Source organism: Ruditapes philippinarum, unplaced genomic scaffold (genome assembly GCF_026571515.1).
Source record: "Ruditapes philippinarum isolate M1 unplaced genomic scaffold, ASM2657151v2 ctg3314_1_1_1_1, whole genome shotgun sequence".
In the NCBI taxonomy this organism is placed as follows: domain Eukaryota; kingdom Metazoa; phylum Mollusca; class Bivalvia; order Venerida; family Veneridae; genus Ruditapes; species Ruditapes philippinarum.
The window spans coordinates 85606-98190 of NW_026862667.1; the positions used below are offsets into that span (position 1 = coordinate 85606).

A 12585-nucleotide genomic window follows, 5' to 3' on the forward strand; every position below is an offset into this window, starting at 1 on the left:
TGCATTAAATATAATGCTGTGATATTGTATAGCGGACCACTAAATATTAAGCTTAACCCTAGCTGGGGTCAAAATTAGCTAGCTCTGGTGGGAGGGGATTTGATTTTAGTAAAACTGCTTGACCTAGAGCTTCAATATGTTGTTGGTAGCATTTTATACTAGTGCACTACTACAAAATTTGTTAAAGTCATAAAATTTAACATTTATTAAAAAATGACCCTAGTCCCAGGGGTTACTTGATTTTACAAAGCCTCATTTAGGAAAGGTACTTAGGTAGACATACAGTCTACAATGGTAAATATACCCCATATCACGTAATGTTTCTGACGTATTTTACTCGATTAAATTTAGAATTGTGAACTGGTCAAATTTTCTTACACGTGTTAGTAATCAAGCAAACCATCGATTGAAACGAGGAAAAGAAAATGAATTTCTAAAACACGAATTTCTAGAAACTTTTCTTTTGAGACAGGTTTTTTACTAGGTTATATACTTATTTCTATGTTTTAACTTCGACTTACATTATTTGTTTACTTGCATTCTATCTATTTTATTCGGTAAATGTTGTATAATTTATGGAATGTGTTTTCGCGATGCATGTTATCAGTTTTCTTGACCTAATTCGTAAAAATCGTTGATAAACGTTCTTCAAAGTTGACAATTCAGAACAATTGTTTTCTTGGTGTTCGTTGTTATTTGGTTATGAAATATTAGTATGATGTTTATCCTTTAATTATCGGATGAAATCAACTGTAATAGGGTTCTGTCATGGTGCAGCTCAAATGTGAATAAAATTTCATTAAAGTTTAAACAAAGTAAAATATATCATAACCAATTATGAAAAATGTAGGGTAAATTCATAGAAAATGTATCAATCTTAATTAAATTGCAAGAAGTCAATTTATTTTTTTTGTGTGTTTTAACAGATTAAGAAGCATTTATCACTCAAAATGGGTCGTTCACGATCAAGATCCAGATCACATACTAGGTCAAGGTCACGAAGTCGGGGAAGAAGGCGTAGCCGCAGTTACAGCAGAAGTAGAAGTCGCAGTTCTTCACCAGATTCATACAGGTAAGGTGACCCAATATTGATTTGTGTATGGATATGAAGCAAGGCTTTTCTGTCATAAAAACAACAGCCTTTGCAAAACCATGCAGAAGTTGGTAACTGGAAAAAAAATATTGTAAAAAACCTATTATATATTTCTTATACACAAATTCTGTCATACATCTTACTATTCTTAGTCACTACTGGCCAAAAGGTTACCAGACCAGTTTGAAATTTGCGAAACACATCGTGGGTAACCGGTCCATTTTTTCAATACCACTTTTTACACTTTTAGACAAAGTCTTGCTTACAACAGGGTTCATGTTGCTGATCTTGGGTTAGATCCTAGCAAGAGGGAAATTGAGAAGGCATTTGAGAAGTTTGGACCACTGATAGAAGTGTGGGTAGCCAGGAATCCACCATGCTTTGCTTTTGTTGTCTACAAGTATAAAGAAGATGCTGACAATGCCATCAGGGAAATGGATGGACAGTAAGTGTAAATTTAAGTTAAACTGGCTTGACTTTTCCCTTAATTGTGAATTGGTCTGGTAACATGAAAATTATAAAAAAAAAAGCGTCCTTCTGATATTGAAAATTGATTTCTTTTTCTAAAATTATGAATTTATGAATGTATCACTATAATCAATATGTATAATATGCACATGAAAATTATTATTTTTAAAAATAATATTTCACATTTATAATTGTTTGTCTAAATAACCAGACACTTGCTTTTGTATCAGTCTGACTGAAGTTTGGTTCTACTTAAAAGTTATTGCTGGCATCAATATCTGACTGCGTCCATATTTGTTTCACCTTCATTGTGATTCGAATTTCCCCGAGAAAGCTATTTTTAGCCATGGGTAAGATTGTTTGGCCAGTTTGACTGCTGGTTATATGGACAATGCCATGTTTGTTCTTGCAATCATAAAACTAACCTACTCAGTATTGGTTTTCCAGTGGTAAAAAAGAAAAAAAGAAACTGCATCTTTTTAAAAATTGTGAAAGCTTGCCAATGATTGGCACACAGAAAGGTGACCTCCTATAGATGCTTGTCAGATCCTTATGCATAGCTTTAATTAGGAGCTGATTTTAATCTGTGATATATAATCACAATGCATTCAAACATAAAAAATACAACTACACAACAGTAGATTGAGCATGTAAGCATCATAATATGAAACAATATGTAAAAAGACATGATTTTAAACTCTGAGCTATATGTAGCAAAATTTGTCTGGGTGAGAAAAATTTAGCAGCCTGGCTAGGACTCGAACCTGGGACCCCCAGAACACAGTTTTGAGGCTCTACTGACTGAGGTATCTGGTTGCTTACACATCTTCTCCCCTAAATAGTGAACAGTTCAAGCCAGCGAGACCGTTAATATATGATCTAAACTTTAGTTTTAAGACTTTTGGCTTATAGTCTGTGCTGAATATAAAACTATTAATACATGGCTTGAACAGAGTATAAAACTGTTTGCACATGTTCTGGGTGAAGTATAAATCTATTTTAATATATTTTGTTATAATTATGAAACTTTATTTTGGCAAAACAAACAATTATTAAATGTTTCTGTTATATATTTCAGGGTTTTGTCAGGTGGAAGAATCAGATGTTCATATGCTAGGCCACGTGTGCGAGGTGGTGGACCAAGACGGCGCGGCGGTTTTGATGCAAGTCTTAGATGTTACCAGTGTGGTGAGAGGGGTCATTTTTCACGAGATTGTGATGAGATCTGGAGACAGAGACGAAGAAATCGAGAACGTAGACGCAGGTACGGCACACATGTTTACTGTTGAGAATTTTAAGCATTATGTGTTTAGAATATCTTTGATGAAATACAAACTGTGTAGGGGAGTGATTATTTTTAGTTTCTAGTATTTCATAGTATATTTCAGTTTTATGTGTATGTATTAGTAATGTTCCTAGAGAAGTAAACATTTGTAGTTGAATTTAAAAAAGTTGGTACTCAGACAGGTTTTGTCACTCTGAAAAACTAAGAGTGAGATTTAAACAAGTAACTTCAAAAAACCCAGTGAATGAATATTGATACTCCACAAGTCCGAATGATGTATTGCTAGCATAAGGATTGTCACCAAGATTGACAGATTTTATTTCTATGTTTTAATCTATTTCTTTTACAGGTTTTTTATTTTTTTATTTCCATTTTTCATGACTAAAAGTTGTTGTAATTCTTTTAAATGGTTCCAGGTGTCACTGTTTACCTCAAACCTTTCTATTTTTTTCTCAACTTAAATCTTTTTTATTTATGTAAATGCACTTGTGTAAGTTCTTAATTGGGGTATACAATGGTAAATATCCAAGCATCCAAACCCCCTTACCATTTCTGCATGCTCATTTAAATAGAAAGTCCCAACATTTCATGTTGAAGGAGTTGAAGGCAAACTGTTTCAAAGTTGTTGCTTTTATTATATATGAACAAAAATGTGCTGTATAATGATATAATTCAAATTTTAACCAGTTGTAATTGATTTGGACATATTGAATTCTATCCGCTCTAACCTCTTTTAACTTTATGCCATTAGTGTGTGCCAAGCTTTCCTGACAATGCAGTTTGATCAGGTATTCATAATGCTGGATGCAATATTCTAATTCAGTTTCAATTCTTAGCTCAACTATTGGAAGAATGGGGAGAGCTATTGTACTCATCTATGCATCGGTGTCAACATATGGCTTATGTCACACAGTAAAAATGCCAGGGAAATCAAAAATGGATCAGTTCATGTAATTAGTCTTACTGTCAAGCATAACTGAAAAGATAAAGGCTTAAAACTTTGAAATTCTTTGCCTTCAAGGACATGTTTCAAGGGTATCTGATAAATAACTTTCTTGGTAATGATCCAATATTGTCTCAAAGATTGCTCATCAATTTTCATTGATTTTAATTTTATCAAATGTAAATTGATGTTAACTTTATAGAAAAAAACATCCTTTTCTCATGGAAATACGGATTGAAAAAGCAATGAAATAAGAGAATGAACTTAGTTAAGCTATTTTCACAGCAGTAGATTATTATAAGATACAGCTGCAAATGTGTAAAAGTGTAGGTAAACATTTTACATCTATGAGCTAATGCATGAAATATAAGAAACATTTAATAACTTACCATGCTAAATGCATATGAATTTTAAATAGACTTGTCCATTTTTCAGTCTGAACAAAATCATTTATGTCATTTAGGAGAAAAATTCAAAATATGTATTGACTAAATAGCAAACAGTGCAGACCATTATCAGACAGCACACAGATGTACCAGCTGATATTGGTCTGCACTGGTTGCATGGATAGATTCAGTAAACATTGTGCAGGCAAAGGATAGAAAACCTGTTTCATATATCACATATCTTTATACAAGTTGACATGTTTGATATTAAGTGTACATAAGGCTCTAAATTCAAGTGATTAAATAATAAGAATCAGTAAAGCTAAACTACATTGTAGGTGACAAAATTGTTTGAATATTTCCATTTTGTAAAAAGTCATAATTGTTCCAAAAAAAAATCAATTGGTTTATCTTGGCACTTAAAAACCAAAGTGCTTAAATTAACACAGGTATATAAATTATATAGGACTGGGACTTAAAATGTTATCGTAAGACCAAGGATAGAAAAATAATGAAAGTTGTTATAGATTCCCAATTTATGGCTTTTTGTAAAAAATATATTACTGTTAATACATATGAATGCATATTATCATATGAAAAAGGTAAATGTTAATTAGGTTTGTTAAATTTTCCCAATTTCTTAGGGTTACTACTCTTGAATTTAATAAATCAAAAGGCCTGGGTTGTTGCTAAAAAAGAGTTCAAAAAATCACTGACGGCAACAAAATCTAAAAGAAAACTAAAGAAAAAAATAACTGAATATTTTTATTACTCCGCTATAATTGTTTTCATCAGGCTTGTGGTTTATGGTTCTATAAATGAAAAGATTGGTATGGTGTGTGGTGGGAATGTTTGTATTGCCATCCCTGATTGGTTGGTTGGTTGTCTGATGGAATGAGAGCCAATGAAATGAGGGCTTTTATCAATGGATATGGCATTGTGGGAGATTTTGTCAGCCAGATGTTGATTGGCTGTAAGTGATATGTTTGAATTATAGTGGAAGATGTCTTTGAGGTATGTATTTTAAAAAAACAAAAGAAGGAATATTTGAAAAAAAGTAGTGTCCACTAAGAATTCAAAGATTTGAGGAAGGAATTATCATCACACACTCATACATACAAACTGTGCATGTACATGTATATATATAGATGTTATAAAACTTTGTGAAGTTAAAGGTAAGTATTAATAGTGGTATTGTTTATATAATTACACGCAGACATATAGTATTACATTTCTTTATGCAGATTCCCAAATTATACAGTCTGCAAAATATTGCATTTAGTATTTGCTTGGGGACATTTAATATTACTCCAACTTCTGAATTACAGTTTCTATTGGGGTTTTTTTTTCTAAACATTTGTTATTGTTTTTCTTCTTTAAGTAACCCGATAAAGTGTCATTTAGTACAAATGTAAAAATTTGTATCAGACTGGATGTTTCCTCTGCAAAGTGCTAAGTGTGTTATTTTTCAAACTGATAGAAATGTTAGCTATTTGTTGAAGGATATAATAATTATGGGAGTCATATAACTGAAGATATTATCCTAATTAATGCTATTTAAAATGCTAGGATATGTGACTGGAAATGGAATAATAAGAACTTCTATATAATATCATATATAAATGTTAGGTTCTTTGCAATTGAATTTGAAAGAGCCTGTATTAATATATTAACATTTAAAGTAAAATGTCTCCAAAAAATGAAGTGGAAGGTTTTAATGTACATCTATAGTATAGTAATTAATCAAAAGGATCATGTAACTATTACTTATGTTTTGACTTTTCTTGTTTATATGTATATTTTGTGTTTAAATTATACATTGGCTACATATGTTTTGTTTTGCATTTTTATATTTTAAAATATATAATATGTTGTTTTTGCATAATTGTAGCAAATATTTTATTTATTCTATGCAACCTATAGCAAAGCCATAATATATTTTTTTTATTTGTCTGTGATTTTTTTGTTATGAGTCTTTGGTTATGTGTATTTATTTATTTTTGTTAAATACCCATAAAAAACTAGATGTAGAGTCATTGTGTATGTAGTAGGCTAGTCCACCCTGTTCCAAGTTGATCACCAAAAGTTACCCCCCCCCCACCTCTTTTATTCACTGCAACAGACTGGCTTATTTGATTAATTGAATGACAAGTGTTCTCAGCTTCACTATTTTAAAACTTGGTATAACATTGGTATGTTCTGTTCATCCTAGCTGTGACCAAAGTTTTTGTTTAGAATTCTTGGTTATTTTTTGTCTTGAAACAAGTCTTCAGGAACATAATTGTATATCAGTCTGTGTTCAAGATTCATATTCATAACTCACGATTTTAGAAAATTTGTAATGGAAGTTTTATTTGTAAATCAGGCTAGCTGCCATTGACTTCACACAAATCATGTTAATATGATATGTCTTGATCAAAACCCTTTAAACATTTTTCTAATCCCTTTACAGGCTTGTTCTCTGAAAGCAAGTGAGCATACTGTCTAAGTTAATTTTACATTTTTAGACCCCTTTAAGTATTAATGATGGAAAAGTTGTGCCTATACTACCAATGCGTGGTCAGTTTAGATTGCATTCTGACCAGACTATATGCTGTTGACTGGTTTAGTGAATTTAAATCTGTTAAAACATCAAAAGGTTAGGGTCATGTCCATTTCACTAGAAGAACAAGAGTAAAAATGTTCTGTGGTTTTCTCACTTAATTGGGAATAGACCTTGGCCTCTTGATTTTGGGAAAACTTATCACTAAATTTGCTAATTTGGAAATAGAAAAGCTGATGGAAAACTGCATTATTTTGAAGAAAATATCCAGGAAGAAGAGACCTTTACAAGGCCTTTGTTAATATGAGGTGAAACATCACTTTTGATGTCTTATATGATTTAACCTAGTAGAAATAATGCTTAACTTATAATGTCATGCATGTTATCATTTTGTTCCCAAATATAAGGCTCACGCCTCAGCTTGCCGGATTCGTAAGTGACTAGCCTTTGCCAGAAGTATAGAGCCAGGCCAGGGTGCACATTCTGGCAAACTGACCAGGCTTTGTATTGTTGGTAGTAAAGTTTTTGTAAAGTAGTGAATGTTTAAATCTATTAAGGAACAATGAAAACTGCATGCTCCTTTTCAATTTATGTTATTTTTCATTTTCCTGCTTCTATGCTGGCATCACAGTTCATTTTGCATTTTGTTTCACTTATTTTTTTTATTTTTTTTTCCAGTCTATTTGCTAAATTATGTCTTTATTTTCTTTGCTTGTAATTTAGACATTTTTTTAACAGGGAAAGATTACAAGGTTGTGACTTGAAATATGTTAGGGAAGAAGTTTTACTTAAAAAATGTACATGTGTGTAATAAATTAAATTGATATGGTAAGGTCATGCATGTGAATAATTAACAAATTTTGTATATAGCAAAATATTAAAAAGAGTTGAATATGAACAGAATCACATAAAGGGGCTATAACTTATATTCTTATATTTTCCTTAGCCCACTAAAATCAACTAGCTTAATATTAGCGTGGGAAAATTTTTTGCCTTAATTACATAAGAAGAAAAAATCCAGGATTTTTTTTTGAAATCTGTGTATGTATTTAAGAATGTTTTGAATAAATTTTTGAATTTGAAAATTGAAATATGAAACAAAACTCTTATTAGATGTTCTAATGATTGCTTAATTAGATCAGGTTAAAATTTAGGGAAAATAGTCAATAGTGATAATTTGTGATATGTAGCAGGTCTAGCTCTGACAGAAGCCTTGGACTTTATTCTACTTCACTTAATTGGTATGAAATATGGAATTGATTTTAATGCTGTAAATATAGAAAAATAGTCATGCTTTATGAATTGCATGGACAATTGCCTCAAGGGAAATTTGGCCCAGTTCTAACCAAGATTTAAATTCTTTTCTTTTTTTAAATTTGATATATTTCATAAGCTGAAAAAATCCATTCCAATGATTGTAAACGTGATAAGATTTGACAAAAAATTGGTCCAGAGATATAATTTACAGATGTAACATCTTGCAATATGTTATTATGTTCCAATCTTTACTCTTCTACTTCACTTAATTGGTAAGGATTTCTTTTTTTACTAAAGAGTGGGTGGGGGTAACCTTTGAGCCTTTACAAACTTTGCCAAATAAACTGTGATGTCTTGGGATAATGCTTTATATGCTTCTTCCTTTAACAAGTAGGCTTACTGTAGTGTCAATGAATTATCCAGTGATGATAGTCTCTCTTGATTGTTTCAAAGTAGAACCTGTTTGTTTGACCTTGACCTTTACAAGTACAAAACCAGGTCAGACTTTTGTTCTGGATAATGTCATTGTAGACAGTAATTAAGATTGACCTAGAAAAATTTGAAAACTTCTAGTACTGATAGAGTATTGTATTTATTTGATTAGTCCAAGAAGAAGTTACTCAAGGTCACGCTCCAGGGAAAGGGAAAGGAGAAGATCGAGGACACGATCAAGGGAAAGGCGTAGGTCAAAGTCCAGGTCAAGGAGTAGAGAAAGGAAGAGGAAAACAAGCAGGAGAGACAGCCGAAGCAGGTATTGAAAATTTGTCTTACTGTGTGAACTTGAATATATTTCATTTTTAGCTCGACTTTTCTATGAAAAGGGGAGCTATCCTACTCGCCCCGGCGTCGGCGTTGGCGTCACACCTTGGTTAAGTTTTTCGTACCACCCCACTTTATTTCAGAAGTATTACAAGTATGGCTTTGAAACTTACCATACTTGTTCACCATCATAACCTCCATCTACAGACAAGAGTACATAACTCTGTCAAGGTTTTTGACAGAATTATGGCCCTTTTTTGACTTAGAAAGTGTATTGAGCTTGGTTAAGTTTTTTGTACCACCTCACTTTATTTCAAAACCATTGGAGGTATTGCTTTGAAACTGACCATACTTGTTTACCATCACGACCTTCATCAACAGACAAGAGGACATAACTCTGTCAAGGTTTTTGACAGAATTATGCCCCTTTTTGACTTAGAAAATACATTGAATATGGGTAAAATCCACTTATTGCCTTAACCCTTTGAGATATTGCTTTGAAACTTTTAATGCTATTTCACATCATTACCCCCATCTGTACGCAAGAGAAGGTAACTCTGTCAAGGATTTGTTTTTAAAAATTAAGGCCTTTTATCGACTTAGAATCTTGGTTAAGTTTTTAGTACCAGTCCACTTTTTGACTGAACTGTTTGAGATATTAATTTGAAAGTTGGAATACTTCTTTACCATCATGGTCCCAAAACATGGGCAGGAGAAGGTAATTCTGTTAAGGATTTTATTTGAATTATGGCCCTTTTTGACTTAGAAACTCAGTTAAGATTTTCATTCTTGTCCACTTGTTGACTTAACCATTTGAGATATTACTTTGGAAGTTGGAGTTCTTATGTGCCATCATGAGACCTATCTGTAAGCAAGAGAAGATAACTCTGTGAAAATGTTTCTTGATTTGTACTTAGAAATTCCTAGTTAAAGTCTTGTGTGCCCTTAACTGTCAAAGTTTTGTTTTATAGGCAAGCACTAAAAAAGTCGAGCGCGCTGTCCTTCTGACAGCTCTTGTACTTGTTCTCGTAACTTTAAGACAAAAATTAAACACTGTTATACAATAAAGATTAAATATGTAAAAAGCTAAGTACTAAAAGTTTTATGCACATGAATATGTAGATATGGTAACCATTTTCCTTAAGTATTGTTTCATAATTCATTGCTTTTCCTTGATACTTGATTAATTCATGTATTGGTACAAAATGTATTTGTTTTTTTTTTCTTTCACATTTTGAGTACCTATATATGCGTTTACTGTTTATCATTAATGAATCCATTTTCACAGAAGTCGGTCAAGGAGTCGATCCAAGTCTAGAAGAGCGCATTCGTCCTCCAAATCCCCAAGACGAGAACGTGAAGAGAAATCAAAGTCGAAATCAAAAAGTCCGGAGCAAAACGGTAACGATTCACCGGATAGAGTTGATGATCCAAGGCTAGAAGTGAAAGAGGAAGTGGAATGAAGCGAAGAAAAAAAACTTTTATTTGAATGATGGGAAATTTGATAAACTGATGTACGAATAGTACTGTAAAAGACAGAATACTATTTTTGGTTAAAAACGGCTATGTTTGCATGTTTTGGACCTTTTTAAAAGAAAAACAAATTATTTTTGGCTAAAATTGAATGGCAAGAAATGAGTGAAATAAACAGATGCTGTGAACATATTAGAAATTCAAGAAACTGAGATTAATGTATTGATTTTAAACGCAATCGGTGAATAACTTACACATGGTAACATGAAATGTTCATTATTTGAATGTTTCAAAGTCTGATATTTTTATGAATTTATGTAAAAGTATTGTTGTAGATGTGATATTAGTGTATGAAAGAAATTCGTTTAGAATAAGAATTGTTATTTGTGAATCATAGAGGTCACATGCCTAGAGCTCGGTGTAAAATATTCTTGTCTATTGAGTGAATGGACAACTTGATTTTAGTTTAGTTATAACAGGAGATGTTTGTTGTGACATTTTTATGCACCCAGAGTGATTTAACTTGATTATTTGAGTTCATTTTATTGCAACCAAGATGCCAGTTTTAAAAATATCATTTTGAGGCCAAGGTCACAATATCATTTTGAGGTCAAGGTCAGAGCTCAAGGTCAAAGATTTGATTAATGGAATATTATCGGTTCCAAATTGCTTCACTATCACAGGGCTTATGTTTTATCTTGAAGACCATGTCAACTTTAATTTCTAATCTCAAGCACAGTAGAATAAACATGGGTTACGGTTATAGAAATATTTTTGGCACTTTGTAAATGATTATGGTGTTTTATTGGGTATTTTCTCTGTTCATGTTCAAGATCTTTGGAACTGAAAAAAAAAAGTTTAAAAGTAAAAAAAAAAAAATTCAGTTTAACAGCATTGGAGTCAAATTATTTGACATGTACATTCCATTTTTTCTACTCTAAATGACTTTAAACTTATTTTTTAAAGTGTGAATGATCAGTATTTGTGTTTGCTTTTAGGGGTAGAAACTAAAAAAATGTCCAATGTTGTCCTTCTAAAAATACATGCATCACTATATAAGAATTTTGCAGTAATTTTCAGTTTTGTCCAAGTGTTTATGACTTCTTTACCAATGTATGGTATGGTATGGTATAGTTATGAATGTTGACTTGTCATTTGTAGTAAATTGGCACATTAACCAGGTTTTATTAGATTGGTAAATGTCATTTGGTTGACTGTTGAGTGTTAATAATATCTTCTGTATATAACTTGTGCATTTACCAAGTGTTTTTAACCATAACCATCACAGGATGATTATCGAAATTAAATAATTTGAAAATTTTTGGCAGAGTTATGGCCTTTCTTTTCAAAAACATCTCTGTATTATTGGTAGAAAACCTTAAAAACAAGCAAAACATTCTATCACAAAGAAATCAAAGGATAATCTAGCTTTTTAAGAAATTTTGAATTTTTGCTTTTTGTTGATGTCTTAAACAATTGTCTTTTAGAAGTTTTGTCCGATTTGTTTCGTTAATAGTCAAATAATGTATCCATTTGAGTAAACAGATTTTATTGATGTTGTATTTTCAATTATTCATCGCAAGATATAAGTTTTCATTTTCATCATTCATCTTACATTCATTTTCACAGGAACTACTTTCTTGTTCATTGCACAGGAACTACTTTAAGCCTGCTGGTGACACCTTACTCTACCCATGTGACTAACACAAACCAAGATCAGCCGGCAAATCTGTGGCATCTGATCATGGTCTGCATTGTTTGCTTTTCAGTCCGTACTTATTTTGAATTTCCTCTAACAATGATGAATGGTTTTGTCCGGATTGAATAATTAACAAGTCCAATAAATATATGAGCAGTGTCACGGCAAAACCAACATAGTGCGTTTGCGACCAGCATGGATCCAGACCAGCCTGCGCATCCGCGCAGTCTGATCAGGATCCATGCTGTTCGTTACCAACTCTCTTACAAGTGGAGAAACTGATAGCGAACAGCATGGATCCTGATCAGACTGCGCGGAAGCGCAGGCTGGTCTGAATCCATACTGGTCGCAAACCCATTACGTTGGCTTTGTCGTGACGCGGCTCATATTTAGGTGGGTAAGGTTTAGTTTAAAATCAGAGAATGCAAAAAAAAGTTCCCTAATATGGAACTTAACTGTTACTTTTTGAGAAGAATTGCATGCTGGGTTGCAAAAGAGGTTTTTTTGTCATGATATATAATTTATATGAGACATTCTATAGGATATTGGTTCATTGATGTTACCTATGAAATACCAACAAAAAATCTTTCTATTTCTGATAAAATTTAGGATTTTAAAAAAAGTAAGTTAAGTCTTTTTTGGATTAGTAGAATGAAGACAAACTATAAAATTTTATCATT

General features: G+C 32.1%; 1 protein-coding gene across 2 annotated transcripts; it reads left to right on the plus strand.

Moving 5' to 3' along the window:
- The first annotated feature begins 342 nt into the window (after nucleotides 1-342).
- Nucleotides 343-11237, plus strand: LOC132719829 (probable splicing factor, arginine/serine-rich 6). Of its 2 annotated transcripts, none has more exons than XM_060703755.1 (6): nucleotides 343-472; nucleotides 927-1072; nucleotides 1344-1538; nucleotides 2640-2825; nucleotides 8579-8725; nucleotides 10022-11237. In XM_060703755.1, the coding sequence occupies exons 2-6, from the start codon at nucleotides 951-953 to the stop codon at nucleotides 10194-10196; spliced, it is 825 nt and encodes a 274-aa protein (XP_060559738.1). In that variant the 5' UTR covers nucleotides 343-472; nucleotides 927-950; the 3' UTR covers nucleotides 10197-11237. The 2 variants fall into 2 exon arrangements, with proteins under 2 accessions (XP_060559738.1, XP_060559737.1); XM_060703754.1 differs by having other exon boundaries at nucleotides 381-484.
- Nucleotides 11238-12585: the final 1348 nt, after the last annotated feature.